The sequence below is a fragment of the Cololabis saira genome, chromosome 9, assembly GCF_033807715.1.
Source record: "Cololabis saira isolate AMF1-May2022 chromosome 9, fColSai1.1, whole genome shotgun sequence".
Taxonomy (NCBI): domain Eukaryota; kingdom Metazoa; phylum Chordata; class Actinopteri; order Beloniformes; family Belonidae; genus Cololabis; species Cololabis saira.
In genome coordinates this window covers 30490052-30504784 of record NC_084595.1, presented here as the reverse complement: position 1 = coordinate 30504784, position 14733 = coordinate 30490052, and the positions used below count along the sequence as shown (strand labels likewise).

Genomic DNA, 14733 nt, shown 5'->3' with positions numbered 1-14733 from the left:
TCATTTTACAGATTTTGTGCCAGGAAAACTAACCTGTCAACACTGTCAGGTTTCAGCACACAAAGGTACTTTTTTGCCAGTGAGAGGGGTCAGTGTTGATGTAAAGTCAATTTGTCACAAAATAAGCTATGTCGATATAAACGATATTATCTCGTACCATATCGCGTTTGGAAATATATCAATATATATATTAAAATCTCGATATATCCCCCAGCCCTGCGCCATACTACACTGATGCAACAATCAGAATGAAACTCACATGGCAATGTAACACCACATGTTAACTATCATCATCTCCATCATATATGGCTTGCGCTTGTCTGAGGACTACATGCAAAACTATTACAGCATATGACTAAACAATCAAACAGGCCTACTGAATGAGCTGATGTGAAGGTAGGGAACAGCACACTCACTCAAACGCAATTCTTTTTATTTTATTATTATTATTATGATTATTTTCATGTATTTTTATTATATCATTGGTTACTGCTGTACCTGTTTGCTCCTCTTCCAGCAAATATATAGAGAAAATAACAAAATATGATATATGGTCGAGTTAGTCCAGTTAGGATTACACCTTTGTCCCCTTTCATCTTTCGAATAATAATTGTCTGTAGAATATATTTATATTCTGTAGAATATATTTATATAGTTACTTTATTTATTTTTTGAGATTTCTTTTCCTATTTGGACAATGATTTCTATTTGATTATATTTTATGATGATTTTTTTCTACACCTGTGTGAATGCGATTCTGCTTTATGGATATACATGTGTTATGATTAGTTGTCATAACAATGGAAAGTTATGGAGGAATAGAAAACTGTAAAGCTATTATTTAATTTATCTCGGTTGACACCTCCCTCCAAAATAACTAGATTTTTTGACAGGCCCAAAAGACATGAAAGAGGTGAGCCACAGTGGTTCCACATTGTCTCCAGCAGGAGACCTGGCTCTGTGTGCCTGTTTGCAGTGCTGTTAATTTAGGAGTTATGAAAAATCTCACCACATTTTTCCAGCCAAACCCCCATAAAGACCCTGAGTTTGCAGTTGTCGCTTATGTCTCACATATTTCTACCCGTGTCTCTGACTCCTTCTCCCGTTTTTGTTTGCTGGATAAAGTAGAGTGATTTTTAGAGGCTTGTACACTTCCTTGAGACCAAATTTTCTTTTTTTTCTTTTTATATGCCTCATGAAATACAGAAATGAACTAAATCAACTGACTTAATTTTAATGTATGGTGATCTAAGGTCTTGAAATGCTGTTTATAGCCTTCCTGATGCATGTTGTGCTGGTTCTTCCAGGTGCAGACAGATCCCCGGCTCTCATCCTCCAGTGGTTCAAACTGGAGTATTGTTGTCGCTGACAAGACCGTGATCTTGTTCGATCAGAGTTATCAGACTATTCTGCTGCTCCTCCACTTTGGTAAAGCATTTAAATAAAACATTTTTTGGGGGGGTCCTCTTTTATTTTTTGTCAGATGTGACTTTTTCTGAACCATTTAAAATACTACAACAGTTTGGTCATACCTGGCTTAGTCTGTTATTTAATGCTGTTTGACTTGTCACAATTACTGCTGTTCATAAAAATAGCAAGTTTTATTTTTCAGAAACCAGTGTGGATGCCATTGATGTTTGTCTGGATGGACAGTTCTTGGTGGTTTGTGAAAGAAATGGAAACCTTCATTTGATCTATGTCCCACACAAGAAAATCCTCTTCACCAGGGTATGGATATTTTTTAATCACTATTAGTAGTATTAAGCCTGTCTACATTACATGTAATCGTGTTTGTGTCCAAATGTCAATCTGTACCTGTCTGAATTGTAATGCTCAGCAGTGCACAGGAGAAACAGCCATAATAATCCTGGTAACTTTGTCTTTTCTAAACATTTGTTGTGCTATATGTGCTTCACTGGTGTAAGGTATTAGGTGAGAACAACACATCTGCCTTGTGTAGTATGCCTTACCTTTTTTGGGTAAAACCATCCATTGAAATTGAATGGAGGTTGATACTACTTTTGAGGTGTTTGCTAATATAAAGGTGTTAAATAAGAATAAAGTGTTGCTTTGTAGTTAATTGGTGCCTAAATTCTAAAGCCTGTCAGGTAAACGGTTCTTAATGTTGCTGCAGGGCCACAACCTCCATCAAAGTGAATTAACAATGCCACAAAGTGGCCAGCAGTGTCATATCTTAACATCTATGATTGCCTTTTCTTGAAAATAATATATTTCAGACACTGTCCTTTTTAAATGATGCAACACACTTGACTAAAAAGATGTTGAACATTCAGCCTATTCTTTTTTTTTTTTTTTTTTTTTTTGAGTTGCCTGTGATGAATTGATGAACACAAACACGTGGCTGGCCGGGTCCCGCACTTCCCATTTCTATCCTCTCTGTTTATCGCTTGAAGTCACAGACTTTTCATTTTAAAGTCTGTTTTCTCTTTCAGGAAGTTAACAAAATCATGAACCAGGATTTTTTTTTTTTTTTTTTTTTCCCTCCCATCTGATGAGCAAAACACTACGCATTTGCTTTTACATTTGATATCGCTTATGTTTCAAACGTGCTGACAGTAGTTTTACAGAATTTGTTTCACCCAAACAGGATCGTGGTCAGCCTGAGGATGTGATGTAGAGATACTACTCATCTAAACTCTTGTCTTCTCTTCAGGCTTTGGTGGAGAAACCATCTAGTGAAGCTAAGAAAACATATCGCTATCTCTTCATAAACGAAGACAAGTCTTCCTCAGGTAAAACTTTTATAGATATTTAAGAAGAATGTCTCATGAGAGATCACAACATTTCAAGCCTGTTCATCAGTTCCCTTGTGGATTTCTATTGTTCTTGGTTCTGAATCTAAAATGTGTTTTTAATGTTTGTCCTTTTGACAGGGATGTATAATGTGTTTCTCCTCATAAAGGATGGCTTCTTCCACATCAAAAATCTTGCTTTGGCAAAGATTGAAACAGGTATCATAATTTCACGTGAAGTTTTGTGGATTCCCTCTTAAGATCAAATAAAATAATTCTCTTTATTTTCCATCACAGCAATTGAAAAAATGGATGTTGGAACTCTGAAAGAGGCAAGTTAATAGCTTTTTTTTTCACACAATCAAAAAGTAAGTAACAAAGTAGTAACAATGTAATCTTTTTTCATTCTTTCTCATAGCTCCAGAGTCTGATAAAGATAGACTTTTGCTCTACTGAAGAATACCACGACGAAGGTTGCAGTACAGCCGTGATGTTCACTCTTGGCCATGAGATTCACTTGATGATTGGGGTCAGTGTCTGTGCGAGACGTTGTTATTAATGTCTTGTCCAACTGTAACTGTGGTACATCGTTAATGTGGGTAATGTGAAAGCCGATTTAAATGAGAAATGAAATTACTTCAGTCATTGATTGCCTTTTTCTTTTCTCTCTCTCTCTCTCTCTCTCCTGTTTTTCAGTTCAGGCTTTTCAGCAAGTTTACTAGAGATTAAATGGTTTTGTTTCCTTTCCTGTATCTGTTCTGGTTGCTGGTCTTGGTTATTTTAAAGTTAATAAAATAAAACCATTTAATAAAACCCTTTCACAGTGCTTTAGGAGGAATAAGATGTATTTATTTATTGTAATTGTAAGTAAAACATCCATATTGATCTGTTGTATACACAGTGCAGCCTGGTCGTTAAAGTGTTGTGTTGTTAAAGTCTCACAGGAATTGTTATTCTTTCTCATTGTAAACAGAAACATTTCTTGCATTTTAAAATTTTCACAACTTTATCATTTGACAGGGAGACAAAGAAAACATAGTGACTCACTGGAAGATGGATCATCTTCAGGGAAAGATGTGCTTTGCCCAATCTATCGACAGTAGCTTAATTCCAGGTAAATTATATTTTGCTGGTTTATAATACCAGTTGAGAAAAGGGATGACTTATGGTAGTGGGGAACAGAGAAGCAAAGGACACAAAAGCAAAGATAAAATGTTAAAGAGTCCCTTTTCTTTATATGTTTACAGGTGTGAGGAAGATGGTAGTGGTAGAAAATCTCTTGTATATTCTCGACACTGAGGTAAGTTTAGTGGTGTTATTATAAACTATTTCACGAATCGTTGTTGCAGCATTTGGGGTTTAAATGTAGCCTGCTGTTTTGTATAAATAGTTTGTTTTATGTTAGGATGTTCTGAGTCTTTGGGACGTGCATTTCTTGGTCATGATTCACTGTTGGCCGGATCTTGCCATTCACGACTTTGAACTCACCACAGAGTGTGGGACTGCCTCCATGGTGGCGTAAGTTTCAGAGTTTGATAACTTAGTTTAACTATTAAGTATACAAAAGAGGTATGTGTTCCCTTTAGACGGGCTGAAAATGTAACTGGTGTGTGTTACAGTCAAGACAAGGGCAGCATGAAGATGATTACACTGATGAAGCAAGACAACAGTCAGGTAGCAGCACAAGTTCAACTGAAGAAACGTACAGAAGATTTATCTTCGGTCCTTACTGAACTTGATATTATGGTTTTTATGTTTCAGATCAATTCACTTCAAATTAGATTTCTGCCCTCGATGAGTGTTTGCTTTTCTCTAGATGTCTCCTCAGTCTGCTGTCTTGTCCAGACGAAAACATATATGGTAAACAATACACACGTATACCATTATTATATTAATTTTGTATATAATATTGCACTGTTGAGTCAGCTGAATGTTCTCTAATTTCAGGATACCATTTATTTGGTTGAGGGGGTTTGTGAGGACCCAGAAAGGTGAAATAAAATGTTTGTTTTTTTTACATTTTCTTTTGTCAGCCAAGGTCTTTATATGCTCAGATATTAACTTTTTGTTTTTTATTAACCTTCTTCAGTCGAGGAGAGCCCATAACCTCTGTTGTTGTCAGATGTCTGACAGAGGCTTTGCCTGAGAACAGGTAACTATCTAATTTTCACTGGAGATACTTTTACATGAACTCCAGTTTGTCCTCCACAGTCAGCGTGATGTCTGAGTCATTTAGTTTTCCTCTCTTCTTTTTTAAGACTCAGTAGACTTCTTCACAAACACATGTTTGAAGAAGCTGAACAGTTTGCCATCACATTTGAGCTGGATTTAGAGGTAAGAAAAGGCTAAAAAAAAAAGAATAAAAGCTTCAATCAGCGTGCAGTCATCTTAAGATTTATATTAATTAATACATTTTCTCAAATGGAAATCAATAAATTATTCTCACTTTATACTATTGCTGCTGGTGGTGATTTGCTACGCTCAATGAGGGTGTGTATAGTTAACTAACGGTCTAATTTATGTTCAGCTGGTTTACAAGGTAAAGCTTGGCTTCGTGCTGGAGCAGTTGGCCTCAGCGTCGGTGGGCGGCTACGGACAAGAGGTGTGGTCTGAACTTGTGGATGAGGCCAAGAACAACCTGAAGAAAATCTCGGTAAGTAGGGTCAATTTTGTCTTATCTCAGTTTACTTTTTAAAATTAATGGTAAAAAAAAGGATTACGTGTCAAGAGCAAACTGAAACTACTATCATGTGCCATTCCTCACGCTAATGGAGATTTCCTTTTGTAGGATGAGCAGTACGTGGTGGAATATTGCCTCAAGGCGCCATGGCCGACCTTTGAGACGGCGGAGAAAATGTTAAACCATGCTGCCGCTCGATATTCCTCGTTACAAATCCAAGAAGGCTTGGCAAGGCTGGCGACATTCTGCAACCTACATGGCGTGGAAAATTTCAAGTAAAGTCAGCGTCTAACTGGCCAAGTCTTCATTGTGATTTACTTGTTGTGTGCAGTAATGTGTAATTGTTGCTGTATTACTTTGTCATCCATAGTGGAATTGCCTGGATCGAGTTTCTGAACAGCACTGACGATCTCGGAGAAATTTTAAGCCACTTAAGAGAGGGAGACATGAAAGGTGCACAACTCGTTTGGCTCAGACATGAGGTAACAAACTATTTGATCAGAATAGTTTGACATGTTCTTTGAAATCGGTGCATAGAAACATTCCCCAGTCCAGGTCTTCAAGGGCGACTGCCCTGCAGGGTTTCCCTGCTCCAGCACACCCAGTTCAAATGAATGGATCACCATCAACTTGTCTGTACAAGTCTGTTAATGACACATTGATTGGAATCATGTGTGTTGGTTTCTATTGAAGTGATGTTAAGGGCAATTGTGATAACGTTTCTTTGTGGGTTTTGTGACAGGGACAGATCGCTACAGAGTTTGATGAGAACAGGCTTGAAGCAGTCCTCAGTGCTATCCCAGAAGACCTGCCGTCCCAACACCTCTGTCCATGGCTAAGGACAATCTTTGTTCCTTTTGTGAGGAGAGTGCTACCGAGAGGGCAGGTGGGATACGTTCCCTTGTGCATGTGTCATCGCCTCAATAGGTGTGATATTTATGAAATATTTTCTCCCCATGTGCAGAAAATCCTGGCTAAATGGCTTGAACAGAAGGCAAGAAATTTGGAACTAACCGAAAAGGTAAAGAAGAAAATTTATACTGAAAGCTAAGGGGAAACATTCACAAGATCTAATCTTTACTAGTACTACTAATGTTATTTAGCAGACGCTTTTATCCAAAGCGACTTACATCTGAAAAAACAACACAAGCAAGAAATCACATAGGAGGTCCAGCATGGATAAGTGCTGGTCAGACTGCTGTGAGTCCAGTTAGACACAGGTGCTCCATGCTAGTGCTAGAGGATATTTTTTTCCCCACCCAATACAACAGTTCCCTTTATTTAGCAAAACTAGATCTTAAATTCACCATCATTATATCATCTTTGCATAAGTGCATGCAGCTTTCTCAGTGCAAAACTTCTAACTCATCCTGAGTTAATAGTTGTAAATAGATGAAGCACTGGAAATGTGATGAACTTTTTACCGTACATTTACCCACTACTAATCATGCTATTAGCTGTAACATTGGACAAAAAAAAAGAAAGGACCTGAGTTTAAGCAAATATTATGATTGTAATATTTTTCCCAGGGATCTTGGCCTCAGAATGGGCTGGACTTGGCAGTGCTTGGAGTGCCATCTTTTTGGACCTGGATGAAATCTGTAGTAAGAGGCGCTTTTCCTTTTCAGCAATGACCAGTGTCTGAAAATAAACAACCACTTTATTTCATCATCTTCTGCAGTTGAAAAATTATTGAAATATTTTTCAAGGACGATGATAATGGCGAAGATGAGGTCGAGAACCTCAAATCACTTGTGTCTAATCTCCGTCGGCTGCTGGACCTGCACCAGAAGTACAACTGTCAACTTTCTCTGTCACTCCTTGAGAAGGTTTGTATGTTACTAGTGATGTATTTAAGATGCACGGCAGCTTGAGAGGACTGTTATACTTGTTATGTAGATCTAAGATAAATGCATATGATTACATTTTACATTTACATATGAGCAAAAATTGGGAAATGTAACTTAAATAGTGGTTTATTATAGTTTGCATAGATATTATATTTCCCAGGATGGTAAAAAACAAAACAAAAAAAAACTCCTTGTTTCAAAAAATCCTTGTTTGTAAGTAAACTTGGAAGAGACACCAAACTCCAGATAAATGGGTCAATAATTGCTGAATTTGGCACCATCTCAGAATTGCAGGATCTTATCTTTCAATAATATTGTAAAATGTTCTATTTTGTTAACGCTGCTCATATACAGGTACATGATTATTGCTATTATGCAGCAAGTTGTGTTGTTTTTACCGTCATAACTGTTTTTCCTTTTTGTCCATTTGAAAGGGAAGCGTATGGAGCGTGGCTTTCTTCATGCTGGACAAAGTCCCAGCTCCGGAGCTCATTGCTGCCACAGTGGAAAACAGCATTCTGCCGTACGCTGAAGAGCACAAAATTTCCTTTGATGAGTTACTGCTTCAGTATATCAAGGTATAACAGCACAGCCAAAAACTATCACAAGTTCTACAAACATGTCGGACAGTTGTTTCTCCTTTCAATCTGGTGCTGTGTAGGATCTTCTGGACCGCTGCAGTTCTCAGACCACCACACTTTTCACAGAATGGGAAGCCAAAGCAGTGGCTGTGCTCGGCTGCATGACTGAAACTGATGTAAGTTTGTTTAAAAGCTTTTTATTTACTGTTCTGTTGTATGAGCGAATGTACCTGCCAGAACAGTCTGCTTTAGTAGCAGCAGAGAAGCCAGGAGATGAGGAAAAATGGCAAAGTTTTTACTGGAGTTGTAAAATTTCCCATGATTGTGTCCTTTTAGCTGATGGTAGATGCAGTCCTGGAGATCATGCAGAAAGCTGTGGTACCCTGGAGTAACGTGGTTGAAAAACTTGTGCAGCAGTACCTAGAGATGGAGGGACCAAAGTATGTTTGTTTGTATTGCGTTCTTTAACCTGTGGATTATCAATGTAACAGTATTAGCTAAAAAGAAGACTATGCTCGTTCTGCTTGTTTGTATTTATTTATTTTTTAGACAAGAGCTTTTGAAGGAAAGCTACCATCTGATGGAGATAAGGAAACTTCTCAGGGGCTATGGGATCCGAAACTTCAACCTCTCTAACAGCACTCAAGTTATGGTAATGTTGACTCTACTAATAATGTGAGGTATGCCTTCTACTGTACCTGTCATTTAAATGTAAGCCCTTTTTATGTGGGTTTCCCCAGACACTGATAAGATATATCCTGAAACAAGACTTACCAATGTCTTTGGAAGACTCCCTGACATTAGCTGATGCATACAAACTGCCAACATCACAGATAAACTACCTCTATCTCATCCAGCTGATAAGTCATGGCAAGGTATGTGAAACTACATTACTTTTTTGAATTCAGGAATTATTTTTATCTAGTTGTCTGAGGTTTTGGATGTATGATTCTTGTCCTGCTTTCAGATTGAAGAGGTGATAATTGTCCTGAAGAAGCTGTCATCTGCCGAGACGGTGTGTGTGATTGATCGCCTCACATCATGGGCTCGACTGCAACTGGAGGATAAAAACCACATATCTGAGGAGGTAAGGACCAAAGATAGTTTGGGTTTGTATATTTCCTTTTGTTTTTTTTTAAAGCTACAATGACAAGAACTCATTGAGCCTTTTATTACTTGTCTATGCTGCAGATTTGACCTGGTTAGCTTTTCTTTAGTTCAGCTGGAAAATTGCTCATATCTGAGAAAAAGATGATATAGGAGAAAGGAAAAAAAGATGCTCTGCAGAGGAGCCATATGTTAGACTGGATTACTGACTCTGATGCACTATCACAGTATGTGCACTGAATGCTGCATTCTTGGACTGAATGTGCACCTTGTGTGAGTTAGAAGCTCCTGAACAATTGTGTGGTGATTTGGAGAAACCTCTACCAACTAAGAAGTTAGTTCAGTTTTTGGATTCCTATGACATTTTACCTTACTTTTAAATCCATCCATCCATCCATCTTCTTCTGTTTGTACGGGGACGGTCGTGGGGGCCGTAGCCGAAGCATGGAAACACAGACTTCCCTCTCCCCAGCCACTCCCAGGCCAGCTAAGAGACATAGTCCCTACAGCCTGTACAGGGTCTTCACCCAATGGGACAAGCCCAGAAGACCTCACCAGGGAGGCGTCCAGGAGGCATCCTGACCAGATGCCTTAACCAACCTTTTCTGGTTCCTTTCTCCTACAACACTTTTAACCCATTTGATAAAGAAACCCAGTTATAAATCTTTCACAAATATCTAGTTCGGTGTTCATTTTATTGAATCATACGCATTGTTGCATCACTGGTTGCATTGATCATGTATTTGTGATTATCTTTGAACCTGTTTTTACATTCAGCAGTGTGTTAACCTTTTGATTATGCTGAACAGAAATGTTTTGAGACCTGATTCTGAAGAGTTATGCTTCCACCTGCCATATTCAGATCAGATTTGATTCTCATAATTTCAAATACTTCTTTAGGAACCTATGAGCACTTTGTCTTGATGGTTTGGAAACCTAAGATTTTGGTTTCTGTTATGTTCTGTTTATTTAATGTTTAATTTTCTACAATTCTTAGCTGCCCTTTGTTATATATAAATGATAGATAAAATATGTTATTGCTTCAGCCTACACCTTTTTGCCCCGTTTTTATTCTTCTTTCTTTATTTTGTAGTGCTTTCCTTGTTTTTTTGTATGTCTGTACAGAGCCTTGTGAACAAAACAATCAAACTTAAATCTTGATTACCACTTGTCGTTGGCACTCATGGTCATTTACCTCAAGTCTCTCCTGGCTTTTGTTTTTAACTAGCACAAGAAGCACCAGATGGTCATAGCTCAGGTGATGGTGGAGACTCTTAAATACCTGCATGTAATCCAAAAATGTAAGTATTTGCTCAGTGATGCCTCAGTTAATTCCTCTTCTTAATTCCACACAAGAAAGCAACTTACCTTGGGTTTCCTTTACTCATTCACTGAATTGCTCGCAGCTGCTGGTCTTTAACGTCACTACAGACTTTGATTATTTCAATGATCTCATACAGTAAGTTCAGCACAAGCCATGGTTTGCTACATAAATCTAAGTTTGGTACAACTACATTTATGGTTTGTCTGAATTGGAAAACTTTCCGTTTTCTCTTTTTCTATGGCATGTTCTCCCTAATGTAAAAGTAATAACAGCTGAAGATAATATGAAATATTGAATATAGTCTGTTTTACCACCATCCTTTTGGGAGTTTTGGGTTATTTTTATTCATTATTATTATTATTTTTTTTTTTTTTTTAAACAAATGCACCAGTTTCAGATGAACTTAGCCTGTCAGATTTTTTTTTTTTTACCATAATATAAGAAAAATATATAGATGCACCAGAATTTCCAGGAGTAATGCAGTGTAATATTTACATTGCAGATGATGCTCTAAAATGCATGGAGTGTGAGAACAACCTCATCATGTTCAAAGCGATCGCCCACCTACAAGTGAGCATCTTTTTTTAATTTTTACTTTTTAAAACATTTTTAGTTATTCTTTTAAATGTTTTCCAGTGTGTTCTTTGGTTGTTTTTTTTTAACCCCCAGCCTGTTTTTCCTCATTCAGGAAGACTTTGATGTTTTCTTCACACCGTCCAACTATGAAGACCCAAAGATCCGAAAGCAGATCCAGGAGCACCACATTACAGCCTACGAAAACACTCGAGCCCGCACTTCATCTAAGGGGAAGGCTCTCACAACTCCAGTTGTGGCTAATGATCCAGATGGCAAAACAAAGACCATCTCCACAGAGGCTGGATTACGTCGGCTGGGAAGGCAGCTTCAGCGCACCGAACAGGAGCTTTGGTCTGATTTGGGCGTCCGAGCTCTGCGAGTTGGGAAGGTGGACAAGGCTCTCAAGATATTCAGGTTTGGATGTATAGATGCTTTGCTGTGTGTATGAATCCATAGATATGAGCTTGAAGATTATGGTTCTTAATGAAAATAATACTAGACTATTTCAGAATGAAGATGTGTGTTTTTATTTTTCCTTCATGTCCTTAGCGAGCTGTATGAGCACCACTATAACAACAGTACAGGGAAGGTTTTGTTCACCGCTGCCAAGACATTATGCCAGATGCTGGAGGCAGATGTACCCATGGTGCTTCCTGAGGGGATGGACTTACCAGCAGTCATTCACCATCTGGCCTGTCAGGCCATCACTGTGTGTCACTCAGGTAAAAATCACATGCAAACATCATTGATTTTAACGGCATGTTATGTTTATGAAAATAAATGTACGTGGAATTAACTAAATGTATAGTTGAGCTACTAAATTCAGTTACTTCTATCCTTTTTTAGTTAACTTTTTTATGTGAAAGTTTTATGTGAAAGAAATTGATGTTTTAAAAATTATATTCAAATATAAAATCAAATTTACTAGAGCAAGGCTGACTCCAAGACTGCTTATCTTTATCAGTAGTTTAATTTTTATTGGTCAACCATTTAATTTGATCAATTTATTGGCCATATTGTAATAATCAGTATTGTCAAGCAGCTGAGAATAAATGGCCGCTTAACAGGGAGGTACAGGTGCAGGCAGTCCTGCATTATGACACTGATCCACGGGGTGGCGTCATAACACCCCCAGGGTGTTTACAGTAGATTTTTGAAAGGAAGAAGAAATCTCCTATCTTCTTGTGGGAAATATCAAGGCTCAAATTCTAACATTCAAAGCCCAATAAATTGATAGATGGCAAAAGTTAATTTTAGTGAGCTTACAATGAGCTGGCACTCTTCATTTGCAAACTTTAAAAAAAGCTGTTGCCTATGTGTGGTGTGGGGATTGGAACTTGCTAACTTTCTTTGGAATAAAGATAGTAATATTGGCAGCTGTCATTATCTTAATTGTGTTTTTTTATTTATTTTTTTATTTATTTAACCAGGTAAATAGTAGTAGTAGTAGTAGTGTTTATTTCGAATATGAATCATATAAAAAAAGAAAGAAAATAAGACAATCGTCTTAACATGAGACATAACAAAGTACATATTCGAAAGGGAGTGAGAAGAAGTAAAACTTATAAACTCTCACCCCCTCTCCTTAAATATGACTAGCTAACACATGCGAACATAACATTATGCAAACATAATTAAAAATATATATATATATAAATAAAAATAAATAAAAATAAAAAAACAAAAACAATCAAAACAAGACAATAAAAACATTGTAGCAACATAAGCTACTGACTAGTGTAAGAAAATAAGGATAAAAATAGATAAATAAAAAAAATCAGTTTTGAGTCAGAGCAGCACTGACATGCTGCAGTGCTTTGTTCTCACACACACACACACACACACACACACACACACACACACACACACACACACACACACCATCTGCTCTCGATTTAAGTTTTCATTGAAGTCTCGGGTGCAATAAAATGATTGTATGTGTAGGTTAAATTACCAACAGTGTATTTGTCGCGTGTGTTCACACACAAACCCTCCATTTCATTGTGAGTGAGCGACAGTATTGATCAGTATGGCGTCAGGACACAGATTTAACTGTTCTGGTCAACCACTATTGCACATTACATTGGACTCAAATGAACTGATACAGAAGTTTTTTAAATGAAGCAGAATGGCTGATTTCACTCAGCTACATGTAACGTGTAAAATCTGTTCCAGACAGAAGCTGTGTAGTGTTTCACAATGTAGAACAAAAGCTCTGCGTGTAGATTTGCATGTGTGATATGACATCAGGGCTCATATATTCAAATTCACATAGTCTGTATGTACTCTACGTGGTACAATGTGCAGTGAAATGCTGCTGAGTTTACAGAGAGGTGGAGATGACTCAGTAACTTATCTGCAGTCACTGATAATTGAACTTTGTATGTCCTTTTTGAGCCTTGTGGCCCATAGAGCCGGTGTTTATCTCCGGTTTCTGTAAGTAATTTAATTTACTTACTTACTAATTCTTACTTTATGTGGTGACTTTGTTGCATTAAACATACTGTTGCAGCTCGAGTAGTTAAATGTAGTTTAGGATCCAATAATAGCATCCACGAAAAAAATAATATAGAAATAAATATATATATATATATATATATATATATATATATATATATATATATATATATATATATATATATATATATATATATATATATAGATGACTTTTATTATTGATTGTAAAATCCCTACACATCATTTTAATTCTTACAGATCTGCTCCTGGACTGTCTGGAGCTTTGCAAGTGCACGCGAATAGCTATGGATGTGTACCACCAGTGTCAGTTATCTGACAACTATGGCTTCATAGCAAAGGTCAGTATCTTAACTTTTTCATACAGTAACATTGTGTGACAGATTTATATTCCCTGCCAAATTAGAAGTGGCAGTCGTGGGAGTGTCCACTTCCTTTTACTGACCACAGATAACTACCAAGAGTAGCACAAATGTGCATTCACAGCAATGTAAGACGTGGTCAAAAATGGAGGAACTGGAGAAAATTGGAGGGAAAAAAAATTAAATATTTGCTCAAAGTGTTAACTCTATAATGTTACAGGATTTGACTTTGGAGGCCGAAAAAGATCCGTATTCTCAGTGGAGCTTTGAAGATGTTTTTAACGAGGATTGCATTGTGCTGGACCCGGTGTCTGTGCTCCCTGTGCAGTATGAAATCACCAACTGTCTTCTGCCTATTTCTCAGGGTAATAAAATATTGTATGATTTCAGCTTTGTCATATTTTCTTACATAAGGTCTGTAGTAACTTGGTTATCTGTTATAATTTTTGTATTTCAGATACCAAACTGTACCCGCTGGACTGTTCCTGTTTGTCGCACTGCTCCTTTGAAGATGGTAATCACATTAAACTGATTCTTCCTCTCTTGCTCCTGAAACTGTAATTATTGATTCTTAATATTCAACCCTGTATGCAGGATCAAACTACCTGCGGACCCTCCTCGGCCCCCTGGCCAACATACTACAGATGCTCCAGGAGTGCAGTCAGCTCGAGCTGGCCCTCAGAGTTCTGGTCAACTCTTACGGCAGCTGCCTGCAGCATGTCACCTCTAATGTTATGGACATAAAACTAAGCATGCAGGTTGGCCTGAGAAGTTTACGTCATAATTTCTTAAACAACTGTGCAACTATTAGAAGTGATATTTGTGTAAACGCATATTAATAGTCCTATTGAACACAATTTTCTAAACTGTTACTGTCTCAGCTTTATGATGCTCAAGAACTTAAGAACTACAACGTTTGCCTGAATGATCTTCGGAGGACAACAGCATCCACTCTGAATGCTGTGGCTGTGGGAATTTTGAATAAGGTAAGAATCCAGAATCCAGCAAAATGACAAGGAATCAGA

General features: G+C 37.5%; 1 protein-coding gene across 1 annotated transcript in view; it reads left to right on the top strand.

Moving 5' to 3' along the window:
- kntc1 (kinetochore associated 1) overlaps window positions 1-14733 on the top strand; it is a 29023-nt gene that overhangs the window by 2001 nt on the left and 12289 nt on the right. Inside the window, exons 3-38 of the mRNA XM_061729213.1 lie at window positions 1308-1428; window positions 1613-1728; window positions 2675-2753; window positions 2895-2972; window positions 3051-3085; window positions 3172-3282; window positions 3774-3867; window positions 4001-4053; window positions 4159-4271; window positions 4373-4427; window positions 4515-4613; window positions 4701-4744; window positions 4843-4905; window positions 5012-5087; window positions 5281-5406; window positions 5542-5708; window positions 5804-5915; window positions 6176-6319; window positions 6398-6454; window positions 6963-7037; window positions 7143-7262; window positions 7718-7861; window positions 7945-8040; window positions 8201-8304; window positions 8414-8516; window positions 8605-8739; window positions 8832-8951; window positions 10200-10272; window positions 10798-10865; window positions 10984-11285; window positions 11421-11593; window positions 13587-13687; window positions 13929-14073; window positions 14166-14222; window positions 14303-14466; window positions 14590-14694. Of these exons, the coding sequence (XP_061585197.1) occupies window positions 1308-1428; window positions 1613-1728; window positions 2675-2753; window positions 2895-2972; window positions 3051-3085; window positions 3172-3282; window positions 3774-3867; window positions 4001-4053; window positions 4159-4271; window positions 4373-4427; window positions 4515-4613; window positions 4701-4744; window positions 4843-4905; window positions 5012-5087; window positions 5281-5406; window positions 5542-5708; window positions 5804-5915; window positions 6176-6319; window positions 6398-6454; window positions 6963-7037; window positions 7143-7262; window positions 7718-7861; window positions 7945-8040; window positions 8201-8304; window positions 8414-8516; window positions 8605-8739; window positions 8832-8951; window positions 10200-10272; window positions 10798-10865; window positions 10984-11285; window positions 11421-11593; window positions 13587-13687; window positions 13929-14073; window positions 14166-14222; window positions 14303-14466; window positions 14590-14694 (3828 nt within the window). The remainder of the gene's footprint in view (window positions 1-1307; window positions 1429-1612; window positions 1729-2674; window positions 2754-2894; window positions 2973-3050; window positions 3086-3171; window positions 3283-3773; window positions 3868-4000; window positions 4054-4158; window positions 4272-4372; window positions 4428-4514; window positions 4614-4700; window positions 4745-4842; window positions 4906-5011; window positions 5088-5280; window positions 5407-5541; window positions 5709-5803; window positions 5916-6175; window positions 6320-6397; window positions 6455-6962; window positions 7038-7142; window positions 7263-7717; window positions 7862-7944; window positions 8041-8200; window positions 8305-8413; window positions 8517-8604; window positions 8740-8831; window positions 8952-10199; window positions 10273-10797; window positions 10866-10983; window positions 11286-11420; window positions 11594-13586; window positions 13688-13928; window positions 14074-14165; window positions 14223-14302; window positions 14467-14589; window positions 14695-14733) is intronic.